General features: G+C 48.1%; 1 protein-coding gene across 1 annotated transcript in view; it reads left to right on the top strand.

Moving 5' to 3' along the window:
• Positions 1 to 23,092, top strand: part of ADGRL4 (adhesion G protein-coupled receptor L4) — a 290,259-nt gene that overhangs the window by 245,204 nt on the left and 21,963 nt on the right. The window contains exons 12-14 of the mRNA XM_075320254.1: positions 14,903 to 15,123; positions 15,221 to 15,287; positions 21,726 to 21,817. Of these exons, the coding sequence (XP_075176369.1) occupies positions 14,903 to 15,123; positions 15,221 to 15,287; positions 21,726 to 21,817 (380 nt within the window). The remainder of the gene's footprint in view (positions 1 to 14,902; positions 15,124 to 15,220; positions 15,288 to 21,725; positions 21,818 to 23,092) is intronic.

The raw sequence follows: 23,092 nt of genomic DNA on the forward strand, positions 1-23,092 counted from the left end.
CCCAGCACTAGTGATACCTAGGGTCAGGTATCTGGCTCGGTGCATAGGTGCGGAACCTATCTAAGGTGGTGAGGGACTCCAGGGATCAGCAGTAGGTTTGTACAGGGGTCAGAATCTTCCCTTTCCCTAGACACAGGGTTTCCCTTCCCTTTCACTGTTCGCTTGGTACTTCCCCGTACTTAGGGTGACAAGTTCTTCCAGTATATTATGGAGCGGTGACTACACGCAGGGAGCTCTCAGAAGTCCGAAATCAAAAGCCCTCACTGTTCCGGCCGCATGGTGACCATTGGTGCCAATCACTCTCATGGGCTCTTTTGGGGTCCCTGGCACTAATTACTACGTCATGGTGGCTCATGAGGCCAAGTCATTGCTAGAGGCACTGGTAGACAGAGACAGAAGAGGGCCCCTGTGCAAGAGCAATATATGGGCCCCTTATAGCTCGAGTTTTTCATAATGCATAATTGCACCTACTTTGTAGGTGGTAGTGGCTCCCTAACCTCTTGGGCCCCTTTGTAGGTGGTAGTGGCCCCTGACCTCTTGGGCCCCTTTGGAGGTGGTAGTAACCCCCTGACCTCTTGGGCCTCTTTTGAGGTGGTAGTGGCCCCCTGACCTCTTGGGCCTCTTTTGAGGTGGTAATGGCCCGCTGACCTCTTGGACCCCTTTGGAGGTGGTTGTGGCCCCTGACCTATTGAGCTCCTTAAGAGGTTTTAGTGGTCCCCTGACCTCTTGGGCCACTTTGGAGGTGGTAGTGGCCCCTGACCTCTTGGGCCCCTTTGGAGGTGGTAGAGGCCTTTGGCCTCTTGGGCCCCTTTGGAGGTGGTAGTGGCCCCTGGCCTCTTGGGCCCCTTTGGAGGTGTTAGTGGCACCCTGACCTCTTGGGCCCCTTTGGCGGTGGTAGTGGCCCCCTTACCTTTTATGCCCCTGCGTGGCTTCATAGGTTGCACTAATGATATGTCCGCCCCTGGCCAGAGGTGTAGAGAGCTGGTAATAGTTACTGGCACCTGTGGAAACTGCAGGATGGGGAAGCACCAGAGAGACGTATTTTATCCATTTTTTATCCCTATATTTCTCATGCTCTGGGTGCTGGAAATCTCAGAGCACAATAATCGTCTTTAATTGACCAATTCCCATCAATCAGAAATAATTCTATGCAAAATAAATTTCCCTGCTGAAATTCGAGTGAAAAATGCTGAATCCGAATTTCGGCAGATTTACTAATGCCATATGGGGTCCGACAAGTGTTACCCCTACTAATAAGGCAAGTATGGCATATCACTGGAGTTAACGCCAACCTGCCGATGCCCCAGGATCTAATGCCCGCGTGGTTACTGGCCTCGGGGAATTACCATCAAATTGCAGAAACTGCTCGAAGATCCCAATGAGCCAGCACGGCTCCCACCTGCCCAGATCGCATCATAGAGGCCGCCATACTCTCCTCCAAACGCCATACTTTCCTCCAGACGCCATACTCTCCTCCAGATGCAATACTCTCCTCCAGACACCATACTCTTCTCCAGATGCCATACTCTCCTGTAGATTCCATACTCTCATCCAGATGCCATACTCTCCTCCAGATGCCATAATCTCCTCCAGATGCCATACTCTCCTCCAGATGCCATACTCTCCTGTAGATTCCATACTCTCCTCCAGATGCCTTACTTTCCTACAGATGCCATACTTTCCTTCAGCCACCATACTCTCCTCCAGACGCCATACTCTCCTCCACATGCCATACTTTCCTCCAGACGCCATGCTATCCTCCAGATGCCATGCTATCCTCCAGACGCCATGCTTTCCTCCAGACGCCATACTCTCCTCCAGACGCCATACTCTCCTCCACATGCCATACTCTCCTCCAGACGCCATGCTCTCCTGCAGACGCCATGCTCTCCTGCAGACGACATGCTCTCCCTCCAGACGCCTTGCTCTCCTCCAGATGCCATACTCTCCTCCAGATGCCATACTCTTCTCCAGGCGCCATACTCTCCTCCAGATGCCATACTTTCCTCCAGACGCCATGCTCTCCTCCAGATTCCATACTCTCCTCCAGATGCCTTACTTTCCTCCAGACGCCATGCTCTCCTCCAGACGCCTTACTCTCCTCCAGATGCCATACTCTCCTCCAGATGCCATACTCTCCTCCAGACGCCATACTCTCCTTCAGATGCCATACTCTCCTGTAGATTCCATACTCTCCTCCAGATGCCATACTCTCCTCCAGATGCCATACTCCCCTCCAGATGCCATACTCTCCTCCAGATGCCATACTCTCCTGTAGATTCCATACTCTCCTCCAGATGCCTTACTTTCCTACAGACGCCATACTTTCCTCCAGCCACCATACTCTCCTTCAGACGCCATACTCTCCTCCAGACGCCATACTCTCCTCCAGCCACCATACTCTCCTCCAGACGCCATACTCTCCTCCAGACGCCATACTCTCCTCCAGACGCCATGCTGTCCTCCAGACGCCATGCTTTCCTCCAGACACCATACTCTCCTCCACATGCCATACTCTCCTCCAGACGCCATACTCTCATCCAGACTCCATGCTCTCCTTCAGACACCATACTCTCCTCCAGATGCCATGCTTTCCTCCAAACACCATTTTCTCCTCCAGACGCAATGCTCTCCTCCAGATTCCATACTCTCCTCCAGACACCATGCTCTCCTCCAGAATTCATGCTCTCCTCCAGACACCATGCTCTCCTCCAGACATCATGCTCTCCTCCAGACGTCATGCTCTCCTCCAGACGCCATGCTCTCCTCCAGATGCCATACTCTCCTCCAGATGCCATACTCTCCTCCAGATGCCATACTCCCCTCCAGACTCCATACTCTCCTCCAGATGCCATACTCTCCTCCAGATGCCATGTTGTCCTCCAGACGCCATGCTTTACTCCAGACACCATACTCTCCTCCACATGCCATACTCTCCTCCGCATGTCATACTCTCCTCCATACGCCATACTCTCATCCAGACTCCATGCTCTCCTTCAGACGCCATACTCTCCTCCAGATGCCATGCTTTCCTCCAAACACCATTTTCTCCTCCAGACGCAATGCTCTCCTCCAGATTCCATACTCTCCTCCAGACACCATGCTCTCCTCCAGACGCCATGCTCTCCTCCAGACACCATGCTCTCCTCCAGACGTCATGCTCTCCTCCAGACGTCATGCTCTCCTCCAGACGCCATGCTCTCCTCCAGATGCCATACTCTCCTCCAGATGCCATACTCTCCTCCAGATGCCATACTCCCCTCCAGACACCATACTCTCCTTCAGACGCCTTGCTCTCTTCCAGACGCCTTGCTCTCTTCCAGATGCCATATTCTCCTCCAGACGCTATATTCTCGTCCAGATGCCATACTCTCCTCCAGACGCCATACTCTCCTCCAGACGCCATACTCTCCCCCAGACCCCATACTCTCCTCCAGACGCCATACTCTCCTCCAGACGCCATACTCTCCTCCAGACGCCATACTCTCCTCCAGACGCCACACTCTCCTCCAGACGCCACACTCTCCTCCAGACGCCACACTCTCCTCCAGACGCCACGCTCTCCTCCAGACGCCACGCTCTCCTCCAGACGCCATGCTCTCCTCCAGACGCCATGCTCTCCTCCAGACGCCACACTCTCCTCCAGACGCCACACTCTCCTCCAGACGCCATACTCTCCTCCAGACGCCATACTCTCTTTCAGACGCCATACTCTCCTCCAGACGCCACACTCTCCTCCAGACGCCATACTCTCCTCCAGACGCCATACTCTCCTCCAGACGCCACACTCTCCTCCAGACGCCACACTCTCCTCCAGACGCCATACTCTCCTCCAGACGCCATACTCTCCTCCAGACGCCATACTCTCCTCCAGACGCCACACTCTCCTCCAGACGCCATACTCTCCTCCAGACGCCATACTCTCCTCCAGACGCCATACTCTCCTCCACATGCCATACTCTCCTCCGCATGTCATACTCTCCTCCATACGCCATACTCTCATCCAGACTCCATGCTCTCCTTCAGACGCCATACTCTCCTCCAGATGCCATGCTTTCCTCCAAACACCATTTTCTCCTCCAGACGCAATGCTCTCCTCCAGATTCCATACTCTCCTCCAGACACCATGCTCTCCTCCAGACGCCATGCTCTCCTCCAGACACCATGCTCTCCTCCAGACGTCATGCTCTCCTCCAGACGTCATGCTCTCCTCCAGACGTCATGCTCTCCTCCAGACGCCATGCTCTCCTCCAGATGCCATACTCTCCTCCAGATGCCATACTCTCCTCCAGATGCCATACTCCCCTCCAGACACCATACTCTCCTTCAGACGCCTTGCTCTCTTCCAGACGCCTTGCTCTCTTCCAGATGCCATATTCTCCTCCAGACGCTATATTCTCGTCCAGATGCCATACTCTCCTCCAGACGCCATACTCTCCTCCAGACGCCATACTCTCCCCCAGACCCCATACTCTCCTCCAGATGCCATACTCTCCTCCAGACGCCATACTCTCCTCCAGACGCCACACTCTCCTCCAGACGCCACACTCTCCTCCAGATGCCACACTCTCCTCCAGATGCCACACTCTCCTCCAGACGCCATGCTCTCCTCCAGACGCCACGCTCTCCTCCAGACGCCATGCTCTCCTCCAGACGCCATGCTCTCCTCCAGACGCCATGCTCTCCTCCAGACGCCACACTCTCCTCCAGACGCCACACTCTCCTCCAGACGCCACACTCTCCTCCAGACGCCATACTCTCCTTCAGACGCCATACTCTCCTCCAGACGCCACACTCTCCTCCAGACGCCATACTCTCCTCCAGACGCCATACTCTCCTCCAGACGCCACACTCTCCTCCAGACGCCACACTCTCCTCCAGACGCCACACTCTCCTCCAGACGCCCCACTCTCCTCCAGACGCCATACTCTCCTCCAGACGCCATACTCTCCTCCAGACGCCATACTTTCCTCCACAAGCAGATTCTGTTTCTGTCAATGTCAATTTTTTGACAAATGTGTTTTAAAAAAATAAAAATGTTTTGGGTCTATTAATTAGATGGGACAATAGCGGAGAGATTCTTACATTAGGGCCACGCTGTTTGGATCTGTAGGATTCCCCGTTTATCTGTGAGTTTTGTGAAACTTCGGCCCCTTATTCCCCTTTCAATTTTTGTAATACAATTGTACACAAAGAGCTAGAAAACCTCCGAAGCTCTGATTGCATTACAGTTTACGCCTCTCGGAGCGTCTGAAATCTGTCATGAATATGTAACGGATACTCGGATGAAAGAAGCAACGCTCCTCCATCGTAGTCTCACCAGATGCAGCAGAAGTGGATTAGCCTGTGAACGATCGATGTGATAAATCCACCTGCGTTCTCGCATCTCCGGGCCGGGATATAGATACAACACCCTGGTGTGAAAACATTACACATTTCCAGAACATTTTAAGAGGAGCTTAAACTAACAAAAAATGTCAAAGTAGAAATGAGCAAAGACTTTCACATTCAAATTCACAAGATTTCCTGAAATTGGCCCAAATATTTTGAATAAATTGAAAATACACAGATGAGCGAAAGGGTAACAATGTTTTACACTTGTGACTTTCAGGCTCCATAACTCAGCGTCCACTACAGCTTTGTGAGACGACCTTCATTTTATAGACTATCATCTTGCCTATCTCATATATAAATGTGACTTGCAACTAATTAGTATACGATCAGTTATGCAGATTCTCGTCATGTGACTGGATTGTTACTGTTTTGATTCCCAAGTGAATGATCACTGGTTCGAATCGAGGAGCCGCCATGAAGAAGATTTCACAAGAAAACAGAAACTGCATCATGCAGCTCCTCGATACCGGTCTCTCTCGGCCAAGAAAATTGCCAAACTGCATCATGTGAGGCCATGACAGGTAGAAGAATAATCCATCCATTCAAAAGCCATGAGGTGACGTCCAGGCAAGATATCAGAGTCAACAAGTCGTTCATCACAAGGTCTATCAGTTCTGGTGACACCCGGCAGTGGAGGCGGCTCGTGTGCTTCATAATAGTGAGATCACAGACGTCCATGCAAGCACCGAGCGACGGACGGTACACAAGTCTGGAATGGTCGCCCGAAAAAAGGTAAAGAAGCCGCAACTCCAATATCATCATAAGAAGTGTTAGCTCGAGATTACAAAGAAGAAAGAAAAGTGGAAGATTGGAAACGGGTGATCTGGAACGATGAGATGAAAGTCGATAAACGGCTCTGATGGGGGCAAATGGGTCTGGAAAAAACAAGGGAAAAGGGGGCAAATGGATCGAGAAATTGAAGGAACTGTCATGTTTGGGGGAGTAAACCTGATGATATCGGTGTGTTTACAGCCAAAGGTGTTGGATACTCGACTGGGATCTATAGTCTCAATGCTGAGCTGCAAGTGAGGATCCTACAAGAAGAGTTACTTCATACACTCGAGTACTATGTGTATGAAGAGGACGACAGTGTTCCAGCAGGACAACGATCTGAAGCATACAGCGAGATTGGTGAAGAAATGGGTCAATGACTATGAAGCAGAGGAACTGGATTGTCCCCACAGTCCCCAGACCTCAACGCAATCCAACACTTGTGGGTGAAGAAAAAGCTGTATACATCCCAAAGAGAGTGACCAGAATACACCAACACTGGGAATGTGGAGAAGAGACCTGACCAGTATACACCAACACTGGGATTGTGGAGAAGAGACCTGACCAGTATACACCAACACTGAGAACGTGTAGAAGAGACCTGACCAGTATACACCAACACTGGGAACGTGTAGAAGAGACCTGACCAGTATACACCAACACTGGGAACATGGAGAAGAGACCTGACCAGTATACACCAACACTGGGAACATGGAGAAGAGACCTGACCGGTATACACCAACACTGGGAACGTGGAGAAGAGACCTGACCAGTATACACCAACACTGGGAACATGGAGAAGAGACCTGACCAGTATACACCAACACTGGGAACATGGAGAAGAGACCTGACCAGTATACACCAACACTGAGAACGTGTAGAAGAGACCTGACCAGGATACACCAACACTGGGAACGTGTAGAAGAGACCTGACCAGTATACACCAACACTGGGAACATGGAGAAGAGACCTGACCAGTATACACCAACACTGGGAACGTGGAGAAGAGACCTGACCAGTATACACCAACACTGGGAACATGTAGAAGAGACCTGACCAGTATACACCAACACTGGGAGCATGGAGAAGAGACCTGACCAGTATACACCAACACTGGGAACATGGAGAAGAGACCTGACCAGTATACACCAACACTGGGAACATGGAGAAGAGACCTGACCAGTATACACCAACACTGGGAACATGTAGAAGAGACGTGACCAGTATACACCGACACTGGGAACATGGAGAAGAGACCTGACCAGTATACACCAATACTGGGAACATGCAGAAGAGACCTGACCAGTATACACCAACATTGGGAACGTGTAGAAGAGACCTGACCAGTATACACCAACACTGGGAATGTGGAGAAGAGACCTGACCAGTATACACCAACACTGGGAACGTGGAGAAGAGACCTGACCAGTATACACCAACACTGGGAACAGGGAGAAGAGACCTGACCAGTATACACCAACACTGGGAATGTGGAGAAGAGACCTGATCAGTATACACCAACACTGGGAATGTGGAGAAGAGACCTGACCAGTATACACTAACATTGGGAACATGCAGAAGAGACCTGACCAGTATACACCAACATTGGGAACAGGGAGAAGAGACCTGACCAGTATACACCAACACTGGGAATGTGGAGAAGAGACCTGATCAGTATACACCAACACTGGGAATGTGGAAAAGAGACCTGATCAGTATACACCAACACTTGGAATGTGGAAAAGAGACCTGATCAGTATACACCAACACTGGGAATGTGAAGAGACCTGACCAGTATACACCAACACTGGGAATGTGGAGAAGAGACCTGACCAGTATACACCAACACTGGGAATGTGAAGTGACCTGACCAGTATACACCAACACTGGGAATGTGGAGAACAGACCTGACCAGTATACACCAACACTGGGAATGTGGAGAACAGACCTGACCAGTATACACCAACACTGGGAATGTGGAGAACAGACCTGACCAGTATACACCAACACTGGGAATGTGGAGAAGAGACCTGACCAGTATACACCAACACTGGGAATGTGGAGAAGAGACCTGACCAGTATACACCAACACTGAAAATGGGGAGAAGACACCTGACCAGTCCAAGCCAAAGGTGGATTTACAAAATACAAACAAAATATTAAAATTTAAATTTAGATTTTTAGAAGCAAAACAGTAACAATGCAGAGACATGATGAAAATCTGCATAACTAATCACATGCTAAATAGCTGGAAGTCACATTTATATATGATAAGCCAAGATGATTATCTATAAAAGGAAGGTTGTGTCACGCTCAGAGCTATAGAGGATGGTGAGATATGGAGCCTGAAAACCAAAAGATCAAAACATTGTTACCCTTTTGCTCATCAGTGTATGTAAAACTCTGAGGTCTCCGTGCTCTGTGTATAGTCCCCCCTTCAAGCTCTTTAATTCAAATACAACCCTTCTAATGTACAAGTGACCTCAACATTTATGGCTAATGGTACACAAATGATAATAGTGTTTTATGGCTTCTTTCCATATCTCTTTGGCTGAGCTGTGACGTCCTCTCACTATCCAGACTCACCATAAAATGACTGCTACCTTCCCTGCCTCAGCTTTTATACAGCCTGTGATAGTCTCTTGTGTTGTAGCTGTAAGCCCAGCCATGCCCGAGGTTACGGGAGCCTTTGCTGGATTATGCAGTCTTTTGCAATCTGTAAAATGTCAGTGGCCATATGTGGCGATTAATGCAAAGTTGATTGAATTTCCAGGTCCAGAAAATTTCACAAAAATCGACCCACATCCGATGAAATCTCTATCTTATCATTTTCTATGTACTGTGTTTCCTTCGCACCATCTATTTTATTTCCCCTTCTTTCTCCCCAATGTGGAACGTGAAAGCTATACATCTAGTATCGATGGGTAAGTCATAAAGGTATCCTATCATTTATGCTCCCGGGGCCACGTCACCATGCACCAGAGTCCGGGTGTTTTACTCTAAAACTCTACAGTGTTTCATACAAAACATATATTGCCAAGCCGGCTGGTGACTGCATGGGTTGAATGACTCGGCCAACTAATGGCTTCTCCCCGCCAATGCTCCCGAGGGTGACAGGTCTCTTTCTATCTACATGCACATTGGCAGAGTCCTGTCAGTCAACTAGGACAGGGCAGGGAAAAGCCACTGATTGGACTGGTCATCCAAGACCTATAGTCCCTGACCGACTTTGCAAAATTATTTTTTTCTTAACCACCAGAGAGTTTCCTAGTAAAACATATACCGCTGCCATAACGCTGCCGATGGAGGTCTTATTTATGCTGCTCATGGTTCATGAACCAGCTGCCAACTTCACTTTAAGAAGCTTGAGGTACACCTGAGATGTCTATTACTACTCCGGTATTACTCCTAATCCCCCATACACATGTACTCTTGGTATGACTGAGCATGCATGTGTCGTGGCTGAGGCAAGAGAAAAAGACATTGTGTAGGATGGAACGGACGCCGGGCCATGGGGGCTCCATACTCCTACACCAGAGAGAGTCAGTGTGTGTAGGTCTTCAGGTGGGCTGTGTGACACTTACTATGTCCTCCGGGTTGGGGTAAATCATCTCGCAGCCGATCCCAGTTGTAGACTCAGTAGATAAGCAAGTTCATTTGGCAAACCAAAACTTCAACAGTTTATTTTCCTTTTCACGGTTATGACAGACATGGCTTCACAACTACGGCTCTGCTGCTGTTTTCTCTGTGGTACTCTCTCTCGGCCTATCCTGCTATCTTGGAACTAATCCACAAGTTGCCGGGCACCTGTGCCTCTGTTCTCTCTCTCGTATTCTCACCGCTATCCGCCTCTGGGCCCTGATGGCTGTCTAGTCGGAAGACTTCCCTGGGCCCGTTGCGGTGAGCCGTAGGCTCTTGACATTTAGAAGGTTACCTCAGGGTTCCCTTAGCGGCCTTTACTCAATGTCGCATCTTTAATCTATGAACCCTTCTACAGAACTAACTCCCCACATGGCCCGTCTTTCTAATTAACCTACTGGCCATCTGTCACTCCTTCTCCTATCTTATCTAACATCTACTCTCCAGCTGCTCCTACCTGACCGTTAGGTAGTGTGGGCCACTCTGCATTGGGGATCAGTTCCCGGACCCATTTCTCAAGGTCTACTAGTACCTTCCTCCTCCTCCTCCCTCTCTGCAGATGCAAGTCCCTGCTGTAGAACAGTGCCTCGGGGCACTGGGTACGGGTAGCGTTCACTGAGGCAATGTCCTTGAGGGGAAGGGCAAAGTCTTTGGAACAAAGGACCAATCTTCTCAGGGCAATGGCAAAGTCAATGGGAGTCAGGGCAGTGTCCATGGTGCAGGTGTGGAGTTGTCACCTGCTTAAGATTTCCGCATTCCAGCAGAATGGAGCACAACATGCACAAAACAACTGGAAGAGGACGAAAACCAACAAAAATTTGCCTGCTCCTTACCAGCTTCAGGGGCCGAGACTCCTGACCTGCCCACCTCATGGTTTACAGAGGAGTCCCATATGTGCAACCAGCACAACTGAGTGTGTAGTCAAAGACTGCTAATGCATCCTGCTGTGTAGCTCATGGCCGTCCTTCTATTCTTCTTTACCCATCACTCGGGCCAAGTTGAGCGGTTTATTTTACTTTTCACGGTTATGGCCTCGCACCTATGGATCTGCCGCCATTTTCTCTGCGGCACTCTCTGTCGACCTATCCCGATGTCTTGGAACTAGTCCGCAAGCTGCTGGGCACCTGTGCCTCTGTTCCCTCACTCGTATTCTTACCGCTGTCTGCTTCTGAGCCCTGACAGCTGTCTAGTTGGAAGACTTCCCTTGGCCCGTCGGGATGGGCTGCAGCATCTGGACCTTTAGGAGGTTTCCTCAGGGTTCTCTGATTAGTCCTTCTGCAGAAATGACTCCCCCCAAGGCTCATTTGTCTAACCAACCCACTGGCCATCTACCACTCCTCCTCCTATCTTACTTAACATCTAATCTCACGCTGCTCCTACCCAACCGCTAGGTGGATTCGGCAGCTACCTGGTCCCGGCTCTGCTACATCGAGGACCTGTGCTTCACAAACAGCTTCAGCAACTCTACTACGTACTGTAACAGCGTACTTGGTGACAAAAACACATTACTCTGGCAACACGGACAATTAACCTAAAACAATAGAGAAGGGGAGCTCGACCACTTCCTACGACTGCATAACGCAACTCGCTGATCTCCCAAGGATTGACTAATCACAATTATCTTATAAGTCGCCTACTGAATTCATTTTGGCTCCTATATCACCACAAACATCTTAATAATGCAGCAACTTTAATTTCAGTTTCAGCGGGACATGAGAGACAGCAGTCCTCATAAATCGGCTCATTGTTCCTAATCCGCCGATTCTGGCTGGGAGAGGATGACATGCGTATTCTTCAGTACGATTATTGGAAACACCAATCTGTCCCATTTATAGTGATAAAAACCTTCCAGCTCCCCGTGTTACTTTCCTATGAAACTTGAGGAACTATTGTTAAAGGACCAGTTATTTATTTTTTACTATGTGCCTTAGAGCTAACAGGCCGGTAGTGCATAACTAGCTGCCGATTCTGTGTGGCGCCATTTTCTACCGGCTCAGAGAGGTCACAGACTGCTCAACCCAGGTGATTCTGTTGCTTCCGCTAACGTCACATTGATGGTCTATTTTCAACTCTGCTCTGTTGACAGGTGCGCGACTGTTGACGTCATGCTGATTGACAGCCAGCTGCTCACTGCCTACCTGCGAGGAACCGGCTTTCATTCAACAGGACAGTGACAGTCGCACACCCATCGACAGCACAACGCAGAAGAGATGTTCTCCAATTGTCCTGGATAGATGCAAGTAACACTCTGGGGTCTCATAGGACTGTATCCAAACCCTTTCAAGCTCTTTAATGCAAACAGCCTCAGTAATATCCAAATGACCTCTACATATCTGGCTATGGATAAACAGATGGTCGCCACTCTTCACTGCTGAAACGTCACACACTATCTAGAATGTTAATTCAGTGTTCCCGGATTTAGTCTACCTCTATGGTTCAGCTGTAAGATCTAGTGTCTTGTTACAATCCAGAATCATCCTAAAATGGTAACTGCATTCCCTGCCTCAGCTTTTATATAGGCTATGGTAGTCCTTCCTGATTGGCTATGCTATACCATGTGATGTAATAATGTGGCGCCCCTGAGGCTTCAGTCGCCACAAGGTTACAAGGTACTGCACCTCACCAGAGGTGCAGTATTCATCCCGGATAAAGAGGAGGTAATCACTGGTAAAACCGCCACAATACATCACAACACACAGTTAGATGCCCTCTAACTGGGACTGGGCTAGGGTAGAGATATTGGGGGGTGGCCATCACTAATGTAGTGGACCCTCTGCTCACTAGTTCAGGAACCCTATGGGAGGAGCTTGACACAGGGGAGCGAGGCGACAGACACTCACACACTCAGACAGTCTAGCAAGGACACAGCACAAAAGTGAGACGCAGGAGGACTCGGTCACTGAGGGGAGAGCTGCGCCATAGCTCCCTCAGGACTGGGCGCATAGAACAAGGTGCGTAGCCCTAGGCTGTGGGCTCTTCCCGTCCCGCGAGCAGAATCCGCCGGTCAGAGGATTTAAAGTCTTCTGGCCCACACAAAGCGTCCGGGACACAGCAGAATATAGAGCCAAGAGTCATGACAACAGAGCGACACCAGTAACGGACTCACACTGCCTGCTATACGGGACAGGAACGGGGTTTGTTCAAGGACTTGGGTCCTCGCAAGGCTTCAGGCCGCAGGGACTCACACCACACAGCGCAGGAGGAAGGACTCACAGACAGCAACACCGGTTCTGGCTTCCGAACTATCCGGGATCGGCTGGGGCCCATCACAGCGGAGTCCAGCAGTCCAAAGGCAGTGACATCTCAATGAGTTAAGAACTTAAACTGCAACCGCTATGTCTTAAAATCCTTCCCGCACCCCGCGCTCCTTCATTAGAGTGGACTACTACTCCCAATCTCCCTGTGGGCCTGAGCTCTGCCTGTGGAGAGCTATACCAACCTAGCTGCACTACCACCGGCCCTCAGAGGAAAACCCCTTGCAGCGGCTGCTCCCATATCATAGCCGCACACCACAGGTGGCGTCACGAAAAACTACCAGCACCACCATTGATTGACACCGCCGGGGTCACGGAACCGGGCCTAGTCGCTGTGACATCCCACTTCCTGCACCGGCCCGGTAACGAGTAACCCCCCAGACCCTGTCAACTGCGGCAAGACATTTTGAGGAAGCTGAATATCTGCGTCCAAGGTCATGGGAGCCTTTTCTAGCTGACGCAATATTCTGCAATCTGTAAAATGATGGTGTGCAACTTTTGTAGCAATTTTCTTGTGTTGAGGTGCAATTTGTTCAAACTTTTCAGGTCTTGTAAATTTACTGAAATTTTATGCAAATTCAATTTGCATGAAATCAAGTTGCTCCTCTTTAGTTTACACCTAACATATTGAAATGTGACCAGATACAAAAGCAAAATCATTCACTCGATATTAGAGCTGAGCGGATTGCTCATAATCCGGGTCCGGCGGATCCGTCGCGGGTTGTGAAAGAAGTCCGGATCCGATCCGGAATCCGGACCAATGTAAGTCAATGGGGGAGCGGATCCGGGGACGACAGAGAGAGAGGAGAGAGAGAGGAGAGGAGAGAGAAGAGAGAGGAGGGAAGAGAGAGAGAGAGGAGAGAGAGGGGGGAGAGAGAGAGGGAGAGAGGAGAGAGAGAAGAGAGAGAGGAGAGAGAGAGGAGAGAGAGAGGAGAGAGAGAGAGAGAGAGGAGAGAGAGAGGAGAGAGAGAAGAGAGAGGAGAGAGAGAGGGGAGAGAGAGAGGGAGAGAGAGAGAGAAGAGAGAGAGAGGAGAGAGGGGAGAGAGAGGAGAGAGAGAGGAGAGAGAGAGAGAGGGGGGGAGAGAGAGAGAGAGAGAGAAAGAGAGAGAGAGGAGAGAAAGAGAGAGAGGAGAGAGAGAGGGGAGAGAGAGAGGGAGAGAGAGAGAGAAGAGAGAGAGAGGAGAGAGAGGAGAGAGAGAGGAGAGAGAGAGAGGAGAGAGAGAGAGGAGAGAGAGAGGAGAGAGAGAGAGAGAGAGGAGAGAAAGAGAGAGAGGAGAGAGAGAGGGGAGAGAGAGAGGGAGAGAGAGAGAGAAGAGAGAGAGAGGAGAGAGGGGAGAGAGAGGAGAGAGAGAGAGGGGGGGGAGAGAGGGAGAGAGAGAGAGAGGAGAGAGGGGAGAGAGAGGAGAGAGAGAGGAGAGAGAGAGAGAGAGAAGAGAGAGAGAGAGGAGAGAGAGAGAGGAGAGAGGGGAGAGAGAGAGGAGAGAGAGAGAGAAAGAGAGAGAGAGAGAGAGGAAAAAAAAAAATCCCGAACCCGGATCGTGCAGCCGGATTCCCGGGTCCAGGTCGGACCCGGATCGGAACCTGAAATCGCGCGGATCCGGACTTTTACAGTTCGGGTCCGCTCAACACTACTCGATATATCATCTGTGAGCATTGCAGAATTGGCAACAGTGCACGGAATTCTTCATAATAATATAAGCGCTGAGCATAGCAAAAACTGCATCAGAAAAGCATAAAGTAAGAATTGTGAGCAAATACTTCTAAAATATTCAGTGTATCAACCAAAAAGTAAGAGTAATGTGAAGGTGCTGACTGCAATCCGCTTTGTGCCCGCTGTATTCCAGGTTCTTTGTGCCGTCATTGCCGGATCGCTCCATTACTTCTTCCTCGCTGCGTTTGCTTGGATGTGCATTGAAGGGATTCACCTGTATCTCATTGTGGTGGGAGTCATTTACAATCGAGGTTTCCTACACAAGAACTTTTACATTTTTGGCTACTGCAGCCCGGCCGTCGTCGTAGGAATTTCGGCCGTGTTGGGATACAAGTATTACGGCACAGATAAAGTGTAAGTGTATGTACATTGTAGCACTTGGTTTTCAGATGTATTTTTTTTCCCCAACAGGATAAATTATTAATGTTGTGATGTTTTATTTATTTTGAAGATGTTGGCTGAGCACGGAGAATAATTTTATATGGAGTTTTATTGGGCCGGCCTGTCTCATCATTCTCGTGAGTACAACATTCCTTTTTTATTAATATTCTCCAGTGTTTTATTGGAGCATTTTTGATTTAAGTAAGATTAAGAGGATTGTTTAACAGCGCACTGCAAGAGCTCAGATGTGCCGTAACCCATTGCTTTCAATGAGAAATTTGCTACTGTGTGTTTCTTACCTTGTAAAATGCAGCTCTACGGAAAGCCGAATCCGGTGCATGTGCCACCAATGGGCCGGTAGAATTTGGGGTCCAAGCACCATAGTTCCTTTTTTTTCCAGTGTCCTCATAGTCTGGAGATCATATAGGGAGCGTTACACGCAGCGACATCGCTAGTGATATCGCTGGTGAAAGCACCCGCCCCCGTCGTTTGTGCGTCACGGGCAAATCGCTGCCCGTGGCACACAAAATCGTTAGGAGCCGTCACACGGACTTACCTGTCTAGCGACATCGCTGTTGCCGGCGAACCGCCTCCTTTCTAAGGGGGCGGTTCGTGCGGCGTCACAGCGGCGTCACTAAGCGGCCACCTAATAGAAGCGGAGATGAGCAGCCGTAACATCCCGCCCACTTCCTTCCCTCCTCATTGCCGGCGGCCGCAGGTAAGCTGTAGTTCGTCGTTCCCGGGGTGTCACACGTAGCGATGTGTGCTGCCTCGGGAACGACGAACAACCTCCATCCTGCAACAATCAACGATTTTTTGAAAATGAACGACGTCTTAACGATCAACGATAAGGTGAGTATTTTTGATCGTTAATTGGTGTCACACGCAACGACGTTGCTAACGATGCCGGATGTGCGTCACGGAATCCGTGACCCCGGCGATATATTGTTAGATACGTTGTTGCGTGTAACGGGGCCTTTAGTCTGATCAACTCAAAAAATTAAAGTTCTAGATCCACGCTATTCCTTTTTAGTCCTCTATATGTTTTTTTATCGGAGGAGGAGAGTGAACCAAACACCTCTGAGGCAGATAACCTCTTTTGAGACAAAGAATTGGGCATGTTAAAAGTCTGCATGCCCCATCATTCATTATCTAAGAGGAAAAATGACCATGATCACATGCATAAAATAATCAGTCACTGCTATTGTGTGGGACTTCTCTCTCCAGATAGCAAGTAACAAGCTGGAAATTTGCATCAAGGATCACAGGAGAAGGTGATGGCTCACTCTGTCCAACTTTCCGTTGGCAAAGTCCGCTAAACATGTACAGTGTTTGCTATCTATGCTGCCTCTCTGATAAATGCACACCTTGCCCTGGCTGAGAGTTTTGGTGGGCAGCCCTCTCTTGCCAGGTTTGTTGGGGTACCATGTCCTTTCCATTTCATGATAATGGATTTGATGGTGCTCCGGGGATCATCAGAGATTAGGATATTTTTTTAGAATCCAACCCTGACTTGTATTTCTTCTTACTTTGTCTCTGACCTGTTTGGAGATCTCTTTGGTCCTCATGGTGTTGTTTGGAGATCTCTTGGGCCCTTGTGGTGTTGTTTAGAGATCTCCTTGGTCTTCATGGTGATGTTTGGAGATCTCCTTGGTCATCATGGTGTTGTTTAGAGATCTCCTTGGTGTTCATGGTGTAGTTTGGAGATCTGCTTGGTATTCATGGTGATGTTTGGAGATCTCCTTGGTCATCATGGTGTTGTTTAGAGATCTCCTTGGTGTTCATGGTGTAGTTTGGAGATCTGCTTGGTATTCATGGTGATGTTTGGAGATCTCCTTGGTCATCATGGTGTTGTTTAGAGATCTCCTTGGTGTTCATGGTGTAGTTTGGAGATCTGCTTGGTATTCATGGTGATGTTTGGAGATCTCCTTGGTCATCATGGTGTTGTTTAGAGATCTCTTGGTATTCATGGTGTAGTTTGGAGATCTCCTTGGTTTTCATAGTGTTGTTTGGAGATCTCCTTGGTATTCATGGTGTTGTTTGGAGATCTCCTTGGTCTTTTTGGTGTTGTTTGGAGATCTCCTTGGTCTTCATGATGTTGTTTGGAGATCTGCTTGGTGTCTTTTGGAGATCTCCTTGGTCTTCATGGTGTTGTCTGGAGATTCTTGGTCTTCATGGTGTTGTCTACAGATTCTTGGTCTTCATGGTGTTGTTTGGAGATCTTCTTGCTCTTCATGGTGTTGTCTGGTTAGTGGTGCCCCTTCTTGATGGTGCTGCAGCCTCTGTGGCCTTTCAGAAAAGTTTTGTATATACTGACAGACCCCGGGACACTTAGCTTGCACACAGGGGGACTCCCTGACATTGCCAACCGCCTAAATGCCACTGTTACTATTAACAGCGGCATCTAAGGGGCTAAAATGTTGTGATAAGAGTTTTCTCCTACCACAGTGGTTGAGCCCATTACATACATGGAGTTAAGGGTGCTTTACACGCTGCGACATCACTAGCGATCTCGTTAGTGGTGTAATACGCCAGATTGCACATACGATTTGCCGAGATCGCCCATGTGACTGGCGCTACAAAAATGACTTATGTGCGATCTCAGCAAATCTTATCTGCGATCTGGCGTGTCACATCGCTAACAAGATCGCTAGCGATGCCGCAGCGTCTAAAGCACCCTTTAGTATCTCTATGGCAGATGACACCAATGGAGATCTGGATAGTAAAATGGACCTGCTTAGCACCATGATAGGTGGCCAGCATTCTTCTGTGTTTTTGGTCCTCCTTTTTTAGGACACACCACCACCAGATTTAGATGTCACCTAAAGTCAACTTTAAAATGAATGTGATCCTGTAAATCTTTGGATGTGTACTTTTGTTTTGTTTAGGGGGTTATGACTGGAACTGGAACTTTTCAAATCATAGAATAAAGTTTGACACGTTGGCTCGTACTTTGGCAAACTCAGCAGGAGGTCTAGGAGTAAACTACATGAACGGTCGGGTAATCTGATACTTCAGGTATTGCGTTGTATCGGCGGTTATTGGTGATCGGACGTCTTCGGAGATTACTCTGTCATCTTCATGTTTCACGAATTCCCATGTGCCCTGTAATCATCACAGTTATTTTTAACCCAAATTGTAGCACCACACAGAAGCCGGCTGTTTCGGATGAACAGACACTCGTTGACTTGCAGACCTGGAGCATCGAGAAAACTTGTTCCTGTGGATCAGCGTGCGGTCTGCTAAGTTGTTGCATTTGGCTTAAAAACTCACCGTAAACTTTTGTGACCTAACAGAGGTCTCAACGAAAGTGATTTCCTCCATAATCTTCCATACTTTACGTCTGACTTCGCTCCAGAGCGACGGGATCTGATCTGGCTCTCTGCTTTGCATCATCAGCTGTTTTTGTGTCTACGGTTTGTTTATAGGTCATAATAAAATATAGAGAAAATTCTGACTTTACAACTGGAAGCTTTAGCTCTGCATAATGAGGGTTAATCCGAAACAGTAAATGTTTTATTGGAGGTTGGATTTGCAGAGGACACAAAAATATGCGGGTTTTTAAAAGAGACAGTCACCTCTTCCTCCAAAATCTGTAATATTGGGTTACAAAAACAGCTGCCAAATTCCTGTAAGGAAGGGTGTTTTTGAAATTCAGCAGAACTTGTAGTTATAGGTAACTGAGGAGATGAAGTGCGGTGCAAAAGCTCAAATGTTCCTGCGTCCAAGTCTTGGAAGGTGATTACTGTCCTATAGGCAAAGGCTGCAAGTAGACCGAAAATAATCGATCACAATTAATACCAAACATAAAAGCTCGGAGCAGGAGGGGATAAGAAGCTTTCTGTAGAAGACAATAACACAAAACAATTCTATGTTACATGTCAGAATGGACGCATAAATATCCTAATGAGCGAGAGAGCTCATGAGTGTGCGGGCACTCACCCTCCAACCGCCCCGCTGCAGCTTGTACTGAGCACTGTGAGATTCCAGCAGCAGCAGAGAGGAGGGACACTGAGGAGCCAGGTGGGAAGACATTGAATGCAACATTCAAAAGGGATTATACTTACATTTTATTACCAGCCTCGTCAGGTCCAAAATACTTTCTAATTAAATCTGGGGACAAATCTACTTTAAGCATATTTGGTCTATGATCTAACTGAAATCTGTAGGGATTATGACTTCTATTTGTATCTATTTACAGCCAGATTCGCTCATCACTGATGAGTCATCAGTCAAGGTGTTAGCTGAGCTCCCGACAAAGGGACCTTCCGTGGTGATGTGATAGGATTATTGGTAGATGACTCAACTAATAAAAAAAGAAATTATCTAAAGTGGAAAAACTTTTATATCAGACTGAAAGGACAATATGGACCTGGAAACATTGAGGCAAGAGATGGATAGTAGTGATGAGCGGGCACTACCATGCTCAGGTGCTCAGTAGTTCCAAGTACTGAGCACCCGAGCATGGTAGTGCTCGCTCATCTATGTTACAAGTACAGAGCACCCGAGCATGGCAGTGCTCACTCATCACTAGTTACCAGTACTGAGCACCCGAGCATGGTAGTGCTCACTCATCACTAGTTACCAGTACTGAGCACCCGAGCATGGTAGTGCTCGCTCATCTATGTTACAAGTACAGAGCACCCGAGCATGGCAGTGCTCACTCATCACTAGTTACCAGTACTGAGCACCCGAGCATGGTAGTGCTCACTCATCACTAGTTACCAGTACTGAGCACCCGAGCATGGTAGTGCTCGCTCATCTATGTTACAAGTACAGAGCACCCGAGCATGGCAGTGCTCACTCATCACTAGTTACCAGTACTGAGCACCCGAGCATGGTAGTGCTCACTCATCACTAGTTACCAGTACTGAGCACCCGAGCATGGTAGTGCTCACTCATCACTAGTTACCAGTACTGAGCACCCGATCATGGTAGTGCCCGCTCATCACTAGTTACCAGTACTGAGCACCTGAGCATGGTAGTGCCCACTCATCACTAGTTACGAGTACAGAGCACCCGAGCATGGTAGTGCCCACTCATCACTAGTTACGAGTACAGAGCACCCGAGCATGGTAGTGCCCGCTCATCACTAGTTACGAGTACTGAGCTCCTGAGCATGGTAGTGCTCACTCATCACTAGTTACCAGTACTGAGCACCCGAGCATGGTAGTGCCCGCTCATCACTAGTTACCAGTACTGAGCACCTGAGCATGGTAGTGCCCACTCATCACTAGTTACGAGTACAGAGCACCCGAGCATGGTAGTGCCCACTCATCACTAGTTACGAGTACTGAGCACCCGAGCATGGTAGTGCCCACTCATCACTAGTTACCAGTACTGAGCACCCGAGCATGGTAGTGCCCACTCATCACTAGTTATGAGTACTGAGCATCCGAGCATGGTAGTGCTCGCTCATCACTAGTTATGGGTACTGAGCACCCGAGCATGGTAGTGCTCGCTTATCACTAGTTACGAGTATTGAGCACCCGAGCATGGTAGTGCCCACTCATCCCTAGTTACGAGTACTGAGCGCCCGAGCATGGTAGTGCCCGCTCATCACTAGATACGAGCACAGAGCAACTGAGCATGGTAGTGTTCACTCATCACTAGTTACGAGTACCGAGGACCCGAGCATAGTAGTGCCCGCTCATCACTAGTTACGAGTACCAAGCCACCTCATCAGTAATGGCTAGTATCACTACAGAGACTGGACATGCTGACTCCTTCATCTGCTCGATCTTTATACATTGATTTCTGCTCAGAGTGTAGGACCATTATTGATAGAATTGATAGAATTTTCTAGGACTGTCTTTATATTTAGGAAGGTATTTCAGCTGGAACAGTGTGAGAATTGTTCCGCACTATGATGCTGCTGTATGAGACATCTTTGCATCGCCTGCATTGGAGGAGCTCAGCATCCAGCAATCGGGGCAGCTTCAGAGAAACTCTCATAATCTTTTTTTGGAAAGACTTTGTAAAGCACTGCACACCATGCCAAGGAGATCGACCACCGCTGGAAGACCGCAGGGGTAGCCAGTTACCTAAGCAACAAGCAGGAAACAATTAAATTAAAAGCCCCCCATTCTTGATGACAGAGAGGGTTTACAATAAGAAAGTAAATTGCAAAGTTGCTTATTTTTACAAGCACTTCCCAATTTTAAGGATAGCTCTTTAAAGGCGATGTGCCATCCGTTCTACCCCTGCATTAAACAAAAGACCTAAATATGTTAAACGTTATTTCTTGACTGGTTTTGCAGAGGCATGGATGAATGAATTCGTTTTTATTTTGGTGCACTCTTTAGGGACCGCGCTTAGTTTCTGCCTGGACCACGTTTTGAGCAGTTGCAGGAGCAGCGTGCACTGGATTGAAACCTCACTGTTATATTCATGGAGCAAAAACAGAAAATCCAAAATATGTCTTTATTTTTCCATTGTTACAAGAGATAAAATAGCTTCTCCAGGTTACACTGTGGAAATGAAATTTTAACTGAAATGAATGAAGGAAGAATTGTATTGCTTGTTATGTAGAGAGACATTTATATTCTTCAGTCTTTATATTGTTCTGTTTTCAGGTTAACCTGATGGCATTTGGAGTCATCATATATAAAGTTTTCCGCCATACTGCGCTGATGAAACCGGAAGTGAGCTGTTACGAAAACATAAGGTAAAGGAAGAGGGTTTAGGTCATAACGTCCAAAATTAGCGGGAAAAAAAAGCATCAAGAAAATGTTAAGACTAAAATGCCATTGTCCACCTGTACCCTGGGATTCTTACCCTGCCTGGATCAGCCGTGGGGTGGGGGCTGCTATGTGATCGCATCTTTCTGAGAAGATTGTTTTAATCACAGCTCAGTGTATCCAGTTTTACCTCTTCCCGCTTAATTCAGCGCTTTGTCCATCGTAGGTCCTTCTGGTCCACATATTATGTCAGCGTCTGGTCTATCATAGATCTTTCTGGTCCACATATATAGTGTCAGTGTCTGGTCCATCGTAGATCCTTCTGGTCCAGATATTATATCAGGTTCTGGTCCATCATAGATCTTGTGGTCCACATATTATGTCAGCGCCTGGTCCATCATAGATCTTTCGTGTCCACATATAATGTCAGTGTCTGGTCCCTCGTAGGTTCTTTGGGTCCACATATTATTTCAGCATCTGGTCCATCGTAGATCCTTCTGGTCCACATATAATTTCAGTGTCTGGTCCATCATAGATCCTTGTGGTCCACAGATTATGTCAGCGCCTGGTCCATCGTAGATCCTTGTGGTCCACATATTACTGTATATCAGCGCCTGGTCCATCGTAGATCTTTGTGGTCCACATATTACTGTATATCAGCGCCTGGTCCATCGTAGATCTTTCTGGTCCACATACAGTTAGGTCCAGAAATATTTGGACAGTGACACAATTTTCGCGAGTTGGGCTCTGCATGCCACCACATTGGATTTGAAATGAAACCTCTACAACAGAATTCAAGTGCAGATTGTAACGTTTAATTTGAAGGTTTGAACAAAAATATCTGATAGAAATTGTAGGAATTGTGCACATTTCTTTACAAACACTCCACATTTTAGGAGGTCAAAAGTAATTGGACAAATAAACCAAACCCAAACAAAATATTTTTATTTTCAATATTTTGTTGCGAATCCTTTGGAGGCAATCACTGCCTTAAGTCTGGAACCCATGGACATCACCAAACGCTGGGTTTCCTCCTTCTTAATGCTTTGCCAGGCCTTTACAGCCGCAGCCTTCAGGTCTTGCTTGTTTGTGGGTCTTTCCGTCTTAAGTCTGGATTTGAGCAAGTGAAATACATGCTCAATTGGGTTAAGATCTGGTGATTGACTTGGCCATTGCAGAATGTTCCACTTTTTTGCACTCATGAACTCCTGGGTAGCTTTGGCTGTATGCTTGGGATCATTGTCCATCTGTACTATGAAGCG

Source organism: Anomaloglossus baeobatrachus, chromosome 8 (assembly GCF_048569485.1).
Source record: "Anomaloglossus baeobatrachus isolate aAnoBae1 chromosome 8, aAnoBae1.hap1, whole genome shotgun sequence".
Lineage (NCBI taxonomy): Eukaryota > Metazoa > Chordata > Amphibia > Anura > Aromobatidae > Anomaloglossus > Anomaloglossus baeobatrachus.